Source organism: Conger conger, chromosome 12 (genome assembly GCF_963514075.1).
Source record: "Conger conger chromosome 12, fConCon1.1, whole genome shotgun sequence".
Lineage (NCBI taxonomy): Eukaryota > Metazoa > Chordata > Actinopteri > Anguilliformes > Congridae > Conger > Conger conger.
The window spans coordinates 31,365,733-31,384,886 of NC_083771.1; the positions used below are offsets into that span (position 1 = coordinate 31,365,733).

General features: G+C 50.9%; 1 protein-coding gene across 1 annotated transcript in view; it reads right to left on the reverse strand.

Moving 5' to 3' along the window:
- grk3 (G protein-coupled receptor kinase 3) overlaps window positions 1-19,154 on the reverse strand; it is a 60,811-nt gene that overhangs the window by 33,336 nt on the left and 8,321 nt on the right. The window contains 1 exon segment of the mRNA XM_061262622.1: window positions 16,004-16,080. Within this exon segment, the coding sequence (XP_061118606.1) occupies window positions 16,004-16,080 (77 nt within the window).

Consider the following 19,154-nt stretch of genomic DNA (forward strand, 5'->3'; position numbering starts at 1 on the left):
AGGTCTTTAAAGAGAGCGGCCTCGTGGGGCTGAAGGAGATGCTTCTTCGGAACAAAGGGTCATAAATGGAGGTCTCCCAGCGCAGTGGGCTGAACTCTTCGGTGAGGAAGTTTCCAGTTTTGGGCCCGGCGTGGTGGAAATTCCACCGTGGAGAACAGCAGCCGGAGTGACACCATCGCTCGTAAAACAGCGGCCGCATCGCCCCTCGGGCCGGGCCCAATGAGAGCAAGATGCGCTGCGTTCTGCAGCCAATCGCATCCCGCCTCTGACCATCTGGAACGGGAGCGCTGCCCCAAGGCACCCGCGGGTCAGTCTAAACCACCAGGGTACGCTACGCACGCGGGCAGGCAGGCAGGCATGCTAACGAGGTGAGGAAAGTCATCCAAGCGCTTTAAGATTCAAGCACTGTTTAAAAAATACAAAATAAACTGTATGACTCATGAAAAGAATGAAATGACAAAATAGGTCTCCAGAGCAGAGTACGTCTCTCTTTTTTTTCCCCTCGCTAATGTAGGCCGGTTTCAAATTTAATGTCCTTTTAACATTACTTTTTCACAGACAAATGTAGTAAATGTGCTCTTTTTCATTGCCACACTTTCGGGGTCAGAAGAGCCGTTTGAAACCTAAAACGCATAAATGATGCACTGAGAAAGTGGAAATCCCTCAGGAGAATAAGCACATTAGTCTTCTACATTTCCACAGTGATCAGACCCATTCAAATCCCATCCATGACCCCATACATTTGCCCTCCGGCATCAGCAGTCCGCCCTGCGCACCTGCCTCTCGGTCTGTGTGTGCATCGATGCCATGTGATCACCCGCATATGTTCTGCATGTTGTATTAGCAGCCATAACTGTGTGTTTGCGTGTTAAGAGTTACACAGCAAAATACTGCCTCACAAAGCCTGCTGTCTCCACACTCAATTTCCCTCCAGCCTGCTATCAGTGCGGAAGTGAGCAGCCAATACAAAAATTGCGGTCCAGGACACACACTCATGAGCACGCACACACACACACACACACAGACACACACTAACCGCCCACGCAGTGACACACACACACACACACACACACACACACACACACACAGGGAAGCAGGAACAAACACGCTATGTTAAGCCACACTCAACGGGCTGTCAGAAGTAACCGTGTTTCAGTACAGACTCTGCACTTCCTCCGCTCCAGCACATTTGGGTAAAGGCCGCGGGCGTGCACGTGGACACACAAGCGCACACGCAAATGGATTCCACCGACTCCGCAAACAGTGTCCAGTTTATTTTAGGTCCAATTACCAGCACCTCACCCTCCTCTCTACCCCCCCCCCCCCTCGCCCCTCCGAGGGAGATTCACCCTGTTCTAGTCTCTCCATGTATGCACAGCGTGTTTAACCAAAGACACAACACACACGTGCATCTGCTGCACTTTCACACTGACCAACTTGGGACAACCAACAGCAAACAAAGCGAGCTCCGGTGAGGTGTTGACAGGTGTGTACGCTTAACCGAAGATACAGACGCAAACACACATCCCCACACGTACACACACACACACACACAACCTGAAAAACAGAATGGTCACATGCTAAACCAGACAGTGTAAGAAGCGCTGACAGGTGCCGCTTCAACGCGGAACGGAGCACTCCCACTCCGACTCCGTGTCCTGCTCTTCATGCATGCCGGGCCCTGTGTCGATCCCTGTCCTTGGAAGCGCATTAATATTGGATTAGCTATCGAGTCTTTTTGAGATAAAGGCTGCGTCTTCGTGCAGCCATGTTAAGAATTAACATGAGCCGCATGCTGTCCCTTCAGCCCGATGCCAAAAGATTTTAGGCGCACCATATCAGCGGAGATTTATTACTGTAACACAGGTGCAGCTTGTAAACTTCCCATAATGACGACCGACGCAGAAAAACCTTCTCCTTATCAGCGAAGATTGATCGCTCGTTAAATCCCGAAACGCATTAACCAGCCAGGAGGTTCGCAGACCCCGTTTGATCTGGGCCTGCCCTCCGTGTTGACATTGGAGATAGGAGCTCCGGCAGGCCGGGAGCGTGGAGGAGTTCCAGTGAAATAAGCGGAGACGTTGTGTGTTTACTCTGGCTGTGTAACTTCCTTTTAGACGCTTTATTTACTCCGCCGCGGCCCACTGAGTCCAAACACTGAAAGGTGAAAAGGTGTCTGAAGGAATTATAATACACTTTCAGAGCAGGGAAACGGCACACATGGTTAAGCGCTGAGCAGCAACTTAATTGGGGGGGTTCATGTATACAGGGCTGAACACACTGGTATTCAAAAGCATTTTTTTTGTATTATTATTGAGTTTCTACCATATATTTTTAGTATTTTAAAGCTAGACATATCAAACTCATGCATAAAAATGTCTATTCATTAATGTGTCATAATTGGCTAAATATATCTGCGTGGCTAGTAGCCACATAATCTAACTGAAATCTAAAAAATTATTTAAAAGGACGCAGACTAGACCGTAGGACACCCAAACTTGATGATGCAATTTACACAAAAGGGCCAGAGTGCTCGTTGTTTGGTTGAGTGTGTGTGTGAGTGTGTGTGTGTGTGTGTGTGGGTGTGGGTGTGGGTGTGGGTGTGGGTGTGGGTGTGGGTGTGTGTGTGTGTGTGTGTGTGTGAGTGTGTGCATAGGTAAAAAAGAAAAAGAAAAAAAAGAATCAAATACATTCGCACTCTTGAGTAAAACTGAGGACAATTTCCCCTTTCAAATCCACTGTCATGGCTTCATAGTGCCAGTCACAAAATTGTTTTTTTTTTTTTTTTTTAAAGCAAGGCTTGTTAACACCCAGTGAAAGCTGTTAAAACCACAAAGCAGCAGTAATCACCACTACCTGTCAACAGCTAAAAGCAGACATCTCGCACAAGACTTTCAGCAGCTTCAAGCGCCGGCACAGCACCGCAGGTTCATTGTGTTTCCGGGTTGGAGGAGCTAATTCAGCACAAACGTATACATCAAACAACACAAATAACATTCAAATGCCACAGCTTCCATTTGGCTTGGAAAAGGTTTAAAGCGCTTATATTCTCAGGAGTCTCCGCGGGAAAACTATCAGTGTTGATTTAGCCAATATCTAACCTTTTGCAGTATGGGAATGTGTAATTATATATGGACAAAGTCTGTGAAAGTAGAACGGAAAGGTAAAACTATGGGCGGATGTGATATCCAATCTGGTTAAATGGACATCAATCGGAGCCTCAGAAACAGGACACACAACGTTGAAACGAAGTAGCCAGGGATATGGAGCAAAGTACATGCACTCAAATCCAGGTTAAACTCTTCACCCGAATCAATTCCTTGAATTCAATTCCAAACCAGTGGGAATCACATTAAATCCTAAATTACCAACTACTGAGGACATTGTTTTTGCCAACCAGCCTGTGTGTGTGTGTGTCCTTGTGTTTTGAGTAGCACAGTATTTGCCATTTGCTGCGAAATTGCAAATCGCAGACCTTCGCCTTTCTCAGATTTTCTCCGGAAGAATCACGCTGAAATGAAGGTCTCCGGTTTCCATGACAACCTCTTTTGGGAAATGCAATATTTAATGAGACAAGTGCAATCGCAGCAATAAAAGGTAATCACGCTCCCCTGGAAAAAAGTTACAGATATCTTTAAATGGGTTTTTTTTAATGCCTATTCAGGTCATTTAGTAAATGGACGGATACACTGAAGGGCTATACTTATGTTTGTCTCTCAGAGTTGAGCGTAAATAATAAAACCCACTCGTGGCAGAGCTCGGGATAATTTGTGTTTATGACAACAGCCCCCCTCCCCCGCCCCCAATCCAGCCCAAACCCAAGGATAAACAAAGCAAGCTAAGAGCCTAAACGCAGGGAATTCACACAACAGCAGCCCCTACCACCCCCACCCACGACCAGCACCCAAACTGAGCACACTTCTGTGGTAAACACCAACCACACCTTTGTTTACCCAAGCCAAGGCCAAGAGAGGAATAAGCAAGATGAAGTTAGTCGTTCTTCATTCCAATCTGCTTTATTTTAAGCTTGCTTGCGAATATCATAATATCATATCATACAGATGAGATGTTTACATTTGGCGACGTGACGTGCTGGGTGTTTTTTAGTGGCCAAGCAGGTGACAACAGTTCAGTTAAATCCCACAGCAAGGCAGTTACTAATAATATAACGGCAAATAACGGAAGAAAAAGCCCATCAGCTACAAAAAGACTGTACTGGTGGTCGTGCAGACAGCGAAAATGAAAGAAAATCAGAGTGGAGCTCCAGATCGAGGATGGCACCTGCTTATTTCAGGTAGCGCGATGCTGTCTGCAGGAAAGAGCCGTTTATGCGGGAAGCCGTTTCCTCAGCGTTTCTCCCGCGTCTCGATACGGTTTCCTTTCCTTTTCACCACCGCAAAAAAATAACTGATACAAAAGAGAGATTTATTTTTTGGCAGTGTTCGTTGGCAGACTTTGAGAGCAGAAATGCCTTAACGTCTCATTTCTGGTTTGGGCCCCGTGTGTGTCGGTGGAGACTCTGAAGGCTCCCTGAAAGCACTCCGGCTGCTGTTTTCACCAGCACACGCGCACACGCACAGTGGGGACCCGCACACGCACACGCACACGCACACGCACACGCAGTGGGGACCATGAGCTCACGTGCACACGCACACGCAGTGGGGACCTCACGCACACGTGCGCGCGCACACACACACACACACACACACACACACACGCGCAGTGGGGACCGCAAGCTCACACACACGCGCACACACACGCGCACACACACGCGCACACACACGCGCACACACACGCGCGCACACACGCGCGCACACACGCGCGCACACACACGCGCACAGTGGACCGTGAGCTCACACGCGCACGCACACGCACACGCACACGCACACGCACACGCACACGCACACGCACACGCACAGTGGGGACCGTGAGCTCTCGTGCTCGCGCGCACACTCACACGCGGGCGGGCGCACGCCCAGTCTGGGAAACAAACGGCACAATGGAGGACAGAGTTTATAAACACAGCTGGGCCTACAGCCAGGAGCTGGAACCAGTGTGAGGGAGGGACAGAGAGGGGCAGAGACAGAGGGAGAGAGAGGGAGAGATACACAGGGGGAGAGAGAGAGGGGAGGAGAGAGAGAGGGGAAGAGAGAGAGAGGGGAAGAGAGAGAGAGGGGAAGAGAGCAAAACAAGAGCAGGGGCGAGACAGAAATAGAGTGTATGTGAGAAAGCGAGAGACCGCGGCATGATGGGAAATGAAGAGGGTCGGACGCAGACCACTCGATAGCGTCGCCGTTTCCAACTGAATTAGCGAATTAGCGGAGAATTCCGGGCCCCGAGCTCCCTCCAACGCAGGGGATGCCGGGGCTCTGCTTGGAGCCGGCCCAAAGGGCCCTTCCACGCCACACCCTAAACGACACCCAAAGGTTACCGTGCGCTGAGCGGGCTCAGTGTTTACGCAAATCGTTCTGGTCCACTCGGAGGCAAAGTGGGAGAGATGGAGGGAGGGAGGGAGGGAGGGAGGGAGGGAGGGTGAGAGACGGAGTGAGTGGGGCAGAAATAATGACGCTGACGGGCCAATTAATCTCCTCAATCCCACAGCAATTAAGGGAGCCTGGTGGGGCCGAAGGCTGTCAATTAAGGCTGTACTCAGACACACACGCACGCACACTGCTGCGCACGCACTCGCGGCGATGACCGCGGCCGGTCAACAGGGCGGCGATACGGTCGACACGGCGGCGATAAGGTCAACAGGGCGGCGGTACGGTCAACAGGGCGGCGGTACGGTCGACAGGGCGGCGATACGGTCGACAGGGCGGCGATACGGTCGACAGGGCGGCGATACGGTCGACAGGGCGGCGATACGGTCGACAGGGCGGCGATACGGTCGACAGGGCGGCGATACGGTCAACACGGCGGCGATACGGTCAACAGGGCGGCGATACGGTCAACAGGGCGGCGATACGGTCAACACGGCGGTGATACGGTCAACAGGGCGGCGGTACGGTCAACACGGCGGTGATACGGTCAACACGACCGGCGACGAACCCGCCGGGGGGCTGTGCGGAAAGCTGCCCGTACCGCTGGCTCCAGGGACACAAAAACAGCAGCAGCAGCAGCAGCAGCACAACAAGGCCGGAGGCGCTCCGCACATTTTCCTGCCCCCGAGAGGGTTTCGATGTTACGCAAGGCTTCCCTTCCCCTTCGTGGAACTCTCTCATGACCGCGTGTGACCGTGAGCAGCGGTCGCCCCGTGGGCGGACCCCGGGAGGCGCAGACGGGGCGTGGCCACCGGGGGGCCCCTCCGCGCTCCGTGTCCTGCTTTTACGGATCGGATCTGACCGGCCGGAAACGTTTTTTAATCCGCCGCGGCGCACTGGAGTCAGGAACGATGGTAACGTTGCGGTCGCGCGCGGCTGAGAGCAACCGGGCCTTTCCCCGTTTCGTTTCGTTTCCTTAAACGACGCCAACGACCCTGTGTGCCGCAGGCCTTCCGTCCGATAACGCTAACCCGCCAAATACACTGAGGCAGCGATCAGTAACGGCGTTTAAATAAGGCTATCAGCAACCGCGTTTAAATAAGTAAGTAAATAAAAACGCGAGGATTTCTCTCTCTGAACTGAAAGACGGTGCAAATGCCTTTCAAGCGCTGAGCTTGTCTGAGCACATGCAAACAGCCCACGTGACACATTAACAGCGTGTTGTATGGGGAGAAGAACGGCAATGCCAAAATGGCAGAACGGTTTTGTTTTTTTCCTTTTTTCTTTGACGTATCGATGCAAACATCTGATGTCCAACTTCAACCGGGGCCCCTTTCCTCACGTTTTCATCACATTTTATTCCCATTGTAATTTATTTCATTTTCCCAGCTGCAAAGGACACATGGGATTTCTGCAGTTCCTATGGCAACCGCAGTTGCTAAGCAACACAAAACTCCCCAACATCCATTCCAGAACTCTGACAGATGGAGAGAGAGGGAGAGGGAGACGTGAATGAGAGGGAGGGAGGGGTGGTCGGAAAACAAGGAAAGGGGTGCAAAAAAAGGGAGGGATAGAGAAAGAGAGAGGGAAAGTGTGAGGGTGTGAGAGAGAGAGAGAGAGAGAGAGACGGTGAAGGGGTATATGCCTCGTCTCATTCTTTTCCTGCATCTTCATTCTCTCTCCATCAGAATTCCCTCACTCCCTCCATCTCCATCACTGTGATTAAAGCAAAGCCACATTAGTAATTACTCTGTCAGAATAGATCCTGACTCCTGAATGTCAGATAACTAGCCAAGAGAAACAAGAGAAGACAATCTCACTGTGTACAAGTGTGTGCGCGTGGGAGTATGTGTGTGTGTTTGAGTGTGTGCGAGTGCACGCATGTGCGCGTGCGTGCGTGTGCATGTGCACGTGGGAGTCCGTTGACAACTTGATTGCTCTGCTTGCCTTGTCTATAACAGAGGGGGTAGCTAAGCACAGTGACAGAGAGAGAAAGAACCCACTGAAGACGTGAGAGAGAGGGGGAGAGGGAGAGAGGGAGAGGAAGAGAGAGAGGGAGAGGGAGAGAGGGAGGGAGAGAGGGAACGCTGGAGAGGTGTGATGGAGGTGTGCTTCTGACTGTGTAAGGGATACAATGACAGCGAGTGGAGGAGGGCAGGAGGAGGGCAGGAGGAGGGCCGTGACGGGGTGGACTCTCCGCTCTGAGGCTCTCCTGCGGACGGGGACGAGACCCGCCATCTGTCCGTCTGAGACCCAGCCCAAGAGCCCTACCCTCAGCTCGGCCCGCTAACCCACCCGCTGCCCCCCTCCCAAAGCCCTGCAGGGCCAGGGCAGGCTCTGAGCAGCTCTCCCCAACGCACACGCACACAATACTCTTCATCTTCAGGGGCTGAAAACACGTCGCTGTGGTCTACCCCTCTGGAGGCGGCGCTACGTCTGAACACGAGGGAGAGAGTGACACCACGCCGCTCACCCGGGACCGCCCCGTTTGGCCATTGCCACGGCAACCGTGTGGATTTGCATAAGTGACAGCTAGTGGAAGTGTGAGGTTGAGAAACGGCGACGCTCACGGGGGGGGGGGGGGGGGGTCTGTTCCTGACCACCCACGCCGTCGGGTGCGTGTGTGTGTGTGTGTGCGAGCGTGCGCGTGTGTGTGTGTGTGCGCGTGTGAGTGTGCGCGTGTGCGTGTGTGTGAGTGTGTGTGTGCGCGAGTGCGTGCCATCGACTGAGAAAGGCCTTTAGTCTTCAGGAAAAGTAGTAATCTTAGTCAAACACGATTGCTGCCGAAATTAGATGCATTACTGATTTCAAATAACTCGACATGTTAACTCTAGTCAAAGTACACAGGGACCTCTGGATTGCCAATCAGATAAGAATTTTCTTTCCAGATTATCTGAAATACAGCAAATACGTCAAACCTGCGGTTAATATTTGGCTAACCTGTCACATCTGCACCGGCTTAGCTGTGCAGCTTGCAGGGACGGGTCGCCGCCTTAATGAAGATTGGCACGCATTTTTGAAACTCAATAAACACAAGCAAATATGTAGCACTAGCACCTTAAGAGGCATTGGCTAACCCGTGTCAGGGGTGGGCGGGCGTTTCTGCTCAGACCACAACGGGTGACGGAAAATAACGCTCCCTAATTTAGCCGTGCGTACGCGCGTGAGAACCGACACCGCACTGCGACATGTGGCAGCTAGCTTCTGCACGAAAACTGTTGATCAGCTAAAGAGCGCGGACAGAGACTGGCCCGTTAGCCAAGCCGCAATGGAAGCGTGCCGTAGACCGCATGGTATGGTATGGCCCAGAAAAAAATAAAAATAACATTTGCCCAGCACCTGAGTGCAACCGCCCAAATCGGTCACTGAGCCCACCGCAACTATGCAGGTAGTTGCTCTGTGTGTGTGTGTGTGTGTGTGTGTGTGTGTGTGTGTGTGTACGTGAGGGGCAGGGGGACCTGGTTTTGTTGTCCGTTACATGAATATGTTGCAGGTTAGTGTGATGCGGTGAGGTTCTGCCGTGGCTGTTGGTAAGACTGAAGGAGATTATTCGGCGGCGCTTCCCTGGTGTCTCGGAACAGCTTTACGGTGTTTGTGTTTTTTATGGTTTCATTAAGCAGCGTGAGAGCATTGTTCCACCGGGGGGGTGCAATGCGATTCACTCAGGCGGTGATTAAAATGCTAAAATACTGCACACATCAGACCTACGAGCGTGTGTGTGTGTGTGTGTGTGTGCGAGAGGGTGTCAGAACATTTGTGTTCGCGTGCATGTTTGGACGGCGTAGGTTTGAGTGCGTGTGCGTGTGTGTGTGTGTGTGTGTGTGTGCGTGCATACAAGCTTCTAGTGCAGACTGCACTTGAGGAAGAGAGAGAGATCTATAGAGAGAGAGAGTCACCCCTAGAGGGGGAGCCATGTTTTATTAGCCGCTCAAATCTTGACACTAGTTACTTCCCCTTCCCACCCCCACCCCTCCCAAACTGAGGCGGGAGCCTGACGTCAGCGGCAGGGAGAGGAGCAGTGGAGACTGCACTGCAGCATGGAGGGAGGACTGGGGAGGACTGGGGAGGACTGGGGAGGACTGGGGAGGACTGGGGAGGACTGGGGAGGACTGGGGAGGACTGGGGAGGAACAGACGCCAAGAGAGCAGGCCATCTGTGTGCCTGGAGCAGGAGCAGGAGCAGCAGAGCTCAACACCAGCAGCACACACACCACCAAAACACACACCACACACACCCCCAAAACACACACCACACACACCACCAAAACACACACCACACACACCCCCAAAACACACACCACACACACCACCAAAACACACACCACCAAAACACATACCACACACACCCCCAAAACACACACCACACACACCCCCAAAACACACACCACACACACCACCAAAACACACACCACCAAAACACACACCACCAAAACACACACCACACACACACCACCAAAACACACACCACACACACACCACCAAAACACACACCACACACACACCACCAAAACACACACCACACACACACCACCAAAACACACACCACACACACACCACCAAAACACACACCACCAAAACACACACCACACACACACCACCAAAACACACACCACACACACACCACCAAAACACACACCACCAAAACACACACCACCAAAACACACACCACCAAAACACACACCACCAAAACACACACCACGCACAGCCAAAACACACACCACACCATCAAAACACACACACCACTGCAGAGTTAAACCAGAGGGAGGGAGGGAGGGAGGGAGAATGACAGATAGCGAGTTTCAGGCTACTATAAATCCCAGCCCTCTCGACAGTGACAGAGAAAAGAGAGTTGAGAGAGAAAGAGTGAGAAGGAGATGGGAGGGGGGAGAGAGAGTGTGTGAGAGAGAGAGAGAGAGAGAGAATTCCAGGCAGCCCTGTGTTGTGTGGGTAATTCATTAATCTGAGAGTGTATTTATGTACAGCCCGCGTGAAAAAGGGAGAATAGCAGAGTGATGGGATGACAGGTCGATTGATGGATGAAATCTACACTGTCAGCTCCCACCCCTACCCCAACCCCCACCCCTACCCCTACCACCCGGGCCCCGCTCCCTCCCATCCAGCTGGATCCTCCCCGGGCGCCGGGAGACGCCAGCCAGCGCAGCGAGGCGGAAGTGCGTTAAGGGGCGGGGACGGAAAGCCATCGGCCAAATGACACCCATGGACAGCTGGACGAACCCCGCGCGGGGCTGCGCTCAGTCAGAGGCCAGCGGCCCCGAGTCTGGTGTCCTGAGCGACAGCACGGGGGGCTGGATGTAACACCGGCCCCGTGGGGAGGAAGACGCAGGAGGCGCTTCTCCTTTCCTTTGAAAACGTAAAAAAATCTCGGGCTCCTCGCGTCGGCCGGAAAACGCGACGCGGGCGGGTCGGGACGTTTCCGCGGCCGGAGCGCGGAGAACAATCGCACAAACACGCCCCTTCAGAAAAAACACCGTGACATTTTCAAATCGCCATCGTGATGAAAACCTGATAAACCGCGTCGATCAAAATGGAGACGTAGCAAGAGCTACAATACAGTGAGCGAACGATCCTCTGCGCATCTTACCAAACTTATGTTCAGGTCTCTTAAGTTTTGAGCCTGTTTATAGGTACTGTGTGCTAAAGCTGTCCCCGGATGACAGATTAACCTGCGGCTAGACCTCCATAACCTTTCCTTTTCCATCTTTCCCTCCATAAACCCCGAGAGGGAGTTTGTGCAGCGATGAGGAAATGTCTTTTCTTCTTCTCACATAAGTATGACTTACGGTTTCATTTCTGCAAACGTAATAAGCTGCTCAAACAATCAGCAGCACCATATCTGTGGTAGCAAACTGCTGCCAATGGAGAGTTGGGGGAGACTATTTCTTTATTTTACTGAAATACTATTTTAGAACCTGCAGACCGGGGACAAATACGTAATTGTCCTGGATTGATACTTTTCTGTGCTCGATTGATCTTGCCTGGTGCAACTGAGCCAACCAGGACCAGGAACTGAGGACCATCTCTTTTGAGAGTATGTCATAGGTTCCAATACAGCAGACCAGCGCAGGTAAAGTGGAGAAAAATTATTTGAAACCAAAACAATTACGTAGTTGACCTAGGTCTGATTCATTACTGTCGGAAAGTGGGCCTTTGGTAAGAACATCTGATTAATGAATATAATGCAAGGAAATTGGCTACATGATGTTCAAATAATCCTGAGCATTAGGACGTTAGGGGACCTCTTCTTGGCAGTCAGGGAAAATTCTCTCTCTCAAATATGGGTCACGGGTACCTCAGAAATCTCCGCGAGAGCGCTGTGATTTGTGACAGCCTCTGTGTTCGCTGGCACAGGGAGCAGGGCTGAATGCTGCCATCCACACAGCGTACTGTGCGAGAAAGCTGTGCATTAACAACGCATGGAGCCCTTCCCCGAGACCCTGCAGTCACACAGAGGGCCAACGTCCCGAAATCCGGGGGTGTTCCATCCTACCCCTTCTCTGAGACCCTGCAGTCACACAGAGGGCCAACGTCCCGAAATCCAGGGGTGTTCCATCCTACCCCTGCTCCGAGACCCTGCAGTCACACAGAGGGCCAACGTCCCGAAATCCAGGGGTGTTCCATCCTACCCCTTCTCCGAGACCCTGCAGTCACACAGAGGGCCAACGTCCCGAAATCCAGGGGTGTTCCATCCTACCCCTTCTCCGAGACCCTGCAGTCACACAGAGGGCCAACGTCCCGAAATCCAGGGGTGTTCCATCCTACCCCTGCTCCGAGACCCTGCAGTCACACAGAGGCCCGACAACCCAGAATACCCCAAAAGGGCCGGTGCGGACACAGCCCAGCACTGCCACAAGGGAGCCAACCAACTAGCTAATCATGGTCTTCCTTGCGAAGTAGAACGTAGAATCACGTGTCTTAGGGTTGGGTTAAAACAGTAAATTGTACACACACCACCACATGTTGGGTTGGGTTAAAACAGTGACCTGCACACGCACCAGGTCCTTTCTAATGAGAATGATCAGGCACGTCTCATTGCAGACAGATTCAGTCAGAAACTGTGGGAGAAGAATGTGGTGGTTCTCTTCCTGCAGCTGATGTGAAAAAAAAAAAAAGGTCCACGTCCAAATTTATTTCTGGACCTATTTTTATTTTTTCAATTTCTTTTCAATGACATGCATTCCTTTAACTGGATGCCTACAACTCCGCTTCCTGTGTTTGTGGAGAGTTATTTTGATTGGCTGCTGCGCACGGGCACCAAAAGAACGGAGGGACGGGTTTTGATGTTTATATCTTTTTCGAAAGGAATGTGGGAATCCCACTGCTTTTCAGCTTTCCACATAAAAAGGCAGAGAGCTCACATACAGAGAATTGATGCAAATTTTTTTTGTTGCATTTCTTTCTGCATGTTAACAAAAGACCTGATTTATTTTCAGATATGAACAACATGGGGAAAAACACACCTGTGGTTTTAAGCGGTGTTGAAATCAGTTTTGGATTGTAAGGAGTCTGAGAAGGCCCTCAGTCGCAACACAAATGTGTTTGTGTGTAACTGAGACTGAAAGACAGCGAGGCGTTTTGACTTTCACCCGCTACATGCAAAACCAGTCTATTTGGCATTCAAATGTGGTTTGAAATGGTCACGGGTACTCAAGCTGGTACGCATTCTGGCTCTGCAACAAGCACACGTGCATATACGCACACGCACACACACATAGGTTTAAGTTGTGGGGAATCCCGTATCTGAAGTGGATGTTAGTGGCACTGCTGAACAAGAAAAGCCAAACGGTATCAAAGGATGTTTTCTCATTGGTGTTTAAAGTCTGAGGATCAAAAGGCCAGCGACAGAAAACAGAATGACTCATCCCAGCTCCGGGCCCTTGATATTTCACAAGGGCCCCTAAAGGACCGTGGGGGCCACCTTTCTTCCAGGGCCTAATTTCTCCATGTGAAGAGGCTCATAAAAACACAGGCGGCTGGGGCATTGCAGGTGTGAGGCAGCTGCTAACTGATGGGGGCCCAGGGGAGGAGAAAGGTGCACTGAGTGTGGAGCTGAGAGAGAGAGAGAGAGAGAGAGAGAGAGAGAGAGAGAGAGAGAGAGAGAGAGAGAGAGAGAGAGAGAGAGAGAGAGAGAGAGAGAGAGAGAGAGAGAGAGAGAGAGAGAGAGAGAGAGAGAGAGAGAGAGAGAGAGAGAGAGAGAGAGCACAGGAGGCCCAGATGATCGGGGTTTCAGTCACACACACCCCAAGCCCTCCGACCCCACCTAGAGGTACTGTCATCAGGGGTGTGGCCGCAAGTCTGGGATGACTGGGGTATCACTGCATCCCACAAAACATCGCTGCTAGTGCGTGACATTCTTTTTCATGTTTATTATTATTACTATTACTATTATTATTATTATTATTATTATTATTATTATTACCACCAAGAGTTTCTCTCATTGACATTAAGATCTGTTTTACGAGGGTAGTGGCAGCAAGAGTCTCTGGCTTCCGTTCACATGCATTACTGTGGGACCCGCAGGGAAGCAAGTGCAGTGTTGAATAATTTGGGTGTTTCAGTTGCCGAATTACTGTACGTCCACATCATTTCAGGAGTCACGAATGTGCTGCACAGCTCCTTCAGAAAGTGTGCGCTGTCATTTGGTAGAGTTTGGGAGGGGCCTGCGTTTCTCGGAACGCCCCTCTAGCCCCTAACCTCGGCCCATGGCCTCTCATTTAGAACCGCAATCCTGATGATACAACACTACGGTGTTTTTGCGACCACTTTTCCCTTTCAGCTCAGAGTCAGAACGAGCTTGCGGCCGGACATCAGCCGCCCATTTTAGGGTCGCAACCCGCATCTCAGCAGCGGGCTGAACGAAAAGCACTTACACGCGCGGCGGAAACGTCGTGCGTTCCGGGCCCCGCTGCTTGCAGCCCGTAAAGAGGCTTTTTGGCCGTCGATACGCTCACGCAGTTTGTCACCACCTGCCCCGAGCGTCCCCAATCTGGAGCCCGTGTCTCCCCCGATGAGATTTCTCGGAAACGGGGGGCGCGGAGGAATCGGCGGCCCTTCTCCCGGGGGGGCAGCTTCTTAAAACTTCCGACCCTGCGCGGCACTCCGGGGTCCTTCGTTGGATTTAACCGTCTGTGGAGCCGGGGGTTAGCGCCGCGCTAGCGACCGGGATGCTAATTTTAGCAGAGCCAGCACGGAGGCGAATTACAGCAGCCTCGTCTCATTTGGGACAAGGACCTAGAAGTAAGTAAAATGATCTAAGCCCGGGAGACCTGTTTTCCTTTCCCATCATGCACCGGCTGTAGTGATTAAGGATCTTCTGAGAATGCCACGGGAGCTTCAGAAAGGGGAACGTGCGGTATGACTCAGCGCAAATGAAGGAAATAAACCTGACGCTCGGTTTCTAGTGCATTTTTGTTTTTTCTTTCTTAGAAACCAGAGCACCAGGCACAGGCAGAATGCAAATGTAGACGGTTTCTTTCTGGTCAGGCGACCGAGCCAAGGACAATTAAAACCCTTTTCTCCAAAGCGGGGTTGCGCACGAGATGGAGTGGTTTTCAATCACCTCCTTTGGTTGAGACGGAGCGCAGTTAATTGCGGAAGCTCGTCGAGCCATAGCAGACCCCGTGCCCTCGTACAACGGAGTGAGGTCAGGACATGCGAGCCTTGCCGTTTCCTTGATCTAGAACAGTGTTTCTCGGCTCCAGTTCCCGGGACCCACTTGCCAGAAAGTTTTTGTTGTAACCGGCAACTCGCACACCTGAACGAACTAATCAAGGGCATTTTTAGCGGCTTGGTTCAGTCATTAAATCAGGCGTGCGAAGTTCCCGGTTACAACAAAAAAACCTTCTGGGCAAGTGCGTCCCGAGGACTGGAGTTGAGAAACACTGATCCAGAACAGAATGCTACTGCGGTTCGTGCTTTTGCTGTCCGAAGATAAACAATCGATTAAAGTCCTTAGCGGCTGCCACAATGATTTTCCTCAGAGCATTAGCGACAGCAGAAGCAGCGCTCCTGGAGCCCGTGACACACGGTGACGGCGGTCTGGGCACCGGGAACACGGGCTGTCCCGCGCCCCCCGCCGGCCCCGCCCCGCAACGCTACAGGGTTATTCCAGGATCGTCTGACGACGACAAAGGAAGGGAAGTCTCGTCGGACGAGGCGAAGCGGTGTCGATTTCACGCCTGGTGAGCTCTGCGTCTCAACCGGGCCTCTGGAACCCACGTGGCGTGATTTGTATAAATCACACCAGGGTCGGGCTGCCCCAGAATCTGAGTGTGCGTAACGACCGGGGTTCGTGTGCCGGAACTTTCTACGCTCCTCCCGGAGATCGGCTCCAGGCAGCAGCCGGACGCTTTAACCCAAAACCACTCAATCCTCCAATCAAGGGAGCGAAACGAATAAAGAAAAAACTAAAAGATGGCCGGGTTGTGAATGGGACTGGGTATGTTCTCAGTCCGAGGGCGTTTGGTCCGCTCGGTGGAACAGAGGGGAGGGGCACAGGGGACTCACCGATCTTCTGGTTGAAGATTTTGTCGAACGTCAGCTCGTCTCTCTCCTCCAGGTACTTCTGCATCACGCTCCGAATGCTAAGCGAGAGGGAGAAAGACAACAAGCTTAGTTATAAAACGTCATTCTACTGTGGCCAGTCAAACACTTCCTACACAACACACATACTACACACAAAAACAAATACAGTGCACACTGCAAACATTAAACACACACACCTATTCTGCTTTTTATCTGAACCATTAACCCTCAATCAATGAACCATTATCATTGCCCGTGGCTACAGGGACGTGAAACCACACGGCAGAGTACAGCAGCACTTCATCAGCTGGAAACTGCCCGATCTGGCAGTTCTCCAAACTCATCCACCAGCTCCACCTCCACCTTCTCTTCTCGGTCCTGCTCTTCCACCCAGCCCTCCTCCGTCACCTGCTCCCTCCCTCCCTCCCTCCCCACCTGGATTCCCGTGTGGCGGGACGCCCCAGAAGGCTTTGATAATGAGTGTCTCAATGGGGAGAATGAATCCATTAGCACTCCCCCCGCGGGCTCATTAGCAGGCCAACGCTATCCCACGGAGGTGCGGAGGGGCGCGGTGGGGAACGTCGCTGTTTTGCCCAGGTACCTGGCCACCCCACAGGGCCAAACACTTGCCGAGGCCAAAAGTGCAAATGGCCGGCCTGCCCCCCCGTAGGGAACCAGGGCACCAGGGAGAGGGCCTTCTCTGTTTTTCCCCTAATCGCTATCTGAAGCGCTAAACGCTCACGATGGTGCCTCCTGTCTGAAATTAACCAAAACAGCAGCGCAATGGGTAGATCTGACATGCTAACTTCGGTCAAGTCCTGAAACACTGCCAAGTTCAACGGTGGGGACCCTGAAATAATATAGCATCCACAAATAATTTCTAAGAGTGTTTTCTACATGCAAGTCCTGGTGCCATTATTCCAGACAGTTTTTCTTGTTCTCCTTCATAGCAATGATAACGTAGAATTAGAAGAAGTCAAGGGAGGGGTTAGCTCAGCACAGGATGACCTGGGGGCTTCACACCAGGCCTATATGGGGGGGGGGGGTGATGAGACATTTTCAAAACGAGGTCGACCAATATTGTCATTTTTCCAAGAAAAGTATTCGAAGAAAGAAAAAAAAAAATTTAACTCACGGTTTAACACACTGCTAAAATTGGACTTGGATAGACCGTTCCGGCAGAGAAACAGGACCTGTGAATGCTTCCCCCAAGGTGTATTGTGGTAAAAAAAAAAAAAAAAAAAAAAAACCCAGGAAGCCTGCACTAGTGTAGTTTCATGGGGTCAAATTTATAAACGCATACTGGCCACATAAAGGAAGATAATGAGAGAAATGCCAACAGCTGAAATCAGTGCAAATGAGAGATAATGCTCCAGATAAGCTTGGCGTTTCACAGTTACATAAGCATAATTGGATTGAAGTGCATTCTAAGAAGCTTAGTTACACAGCTACCTGGTACTTGGCTCTACAACCACCTAGCTAAGATAATTCTTCACCGTGTGAGATAAACGGGGCAGCCGTTTATAGACTTTCAGCGGTGACAAGTCCTCCTCACTCACTGGTCGAGGTTTCGTGCTTCCCCGCTGGGAGGCTTAGCCAATGTTCACCTGGTCTAATCTCCAGGGCCACTTAGCTCCAAAGTCAATACCGGCTCCAGTGGCTAAGCTGAACAGGCCTGGTGCGGTGACCCGCTGGCAGTGGACGTGCTGAAGTGGAAAGTACATCTTTCAGAACCAGTGAGAGCGCATGCATAACCATGAAGTACCAAGGCAAACAAGCACTTGGGTGAGTGGTGGGGCGACCATTGCGGCTCCCAGCTCTCTGCTTGTACAGGACCGGCCTGCCATGCCTTTTTGTCCAAATCCCTCTTCCCCAAAAGCACAACATTTCAACAAACTCACAAATAAAAGGCATGTTATCATTTGAAACGTCATTGGACGGGCTAGCTACTGATATGACACAGTACCCTCTTTATCAATCCCTCCGGAGAAGATATTGGACCTAAATGTAATGGAGCATGTACTGCAACTGGGCTTAAGTGACAATGCGCATGCTACATCATCAAAGAATACAGTTCCCATGCTACATCACTCCAGAACAGTGGAGAAAAATAAACAACTATAACAAACTACAGCCAGGGGAAAAAAATCTGACCTCCGAGGCAGAAATAGCCAGGGAAAATATCAAATATACTTGAGTCAGAAGCTTCCGAAAATATCAGCAAAAAAATGAGGAAGTGGAAAGATAAATGAAATGGCACAGAACTTCTACAGAATTCTCATGAACATCATTACTGTGAACTATGGCTACATTTTAGCTAGGATAAGCACTTTGGTTAAAAAGACCCATAGGCCTGCCCACTGGCTCATATTAGGCTATTATATTAGCTCTTCTGCTGAGCCATTACATGCCATTGAGCACTAATGTAACTGTTCAAACAATTACACACTGGCAGTTATTCATTTCATTGAGACCATTCCTGAATTTTCACATTGTGCCACTGTAATGGAGGGGAATGTCATGACAATGCCTTAGTGCATTACGGTCTTTATTAAAAACGTATTGGATTATATTTACTGTATGTCTCAAATGACAGTCAGATATTTCGGCTGTGCGACGCTGTCAGTTATGAAAATGAGAAATGAATGTGTTGACTTGAGCGGGTCCATTTTAGTCTATTCACTTCAGCTCTCATAAGAGCGAGCGCATTTTCTTCTCACTCAGTTAGGTACAACAGAAGGCAATAATACTGAAAACACAGCAGTAGCAGAGGACAAACATCGAAGGCTTGCTCTCCACAGAGTACAACAAACGCGCCATATTCCTTCTGGGATTTCCACACATTTCGTTGATGGCTGACGGCTTAATTTTACGTGATCAGAGCTCAGTTGACGCTCCTTGCATTAGTGTCAGTCTCAACACAAAACTGAACGCATTACGTTATCTACATTCAGCTGAAAAAAAATGGAGTGCGTTTCGACGCGATTAGCCGCCAACATGTTACTGCAGACAATGGGTGCCGCGGTCATTTTAAATGCATCGCATCTATTATTCAGATCATTCGTGGAAACCAAATGTAAGTAATGAGCACACTTCCTACTCCAAGCATTACCAAGCGCTACGCTTTAATGTT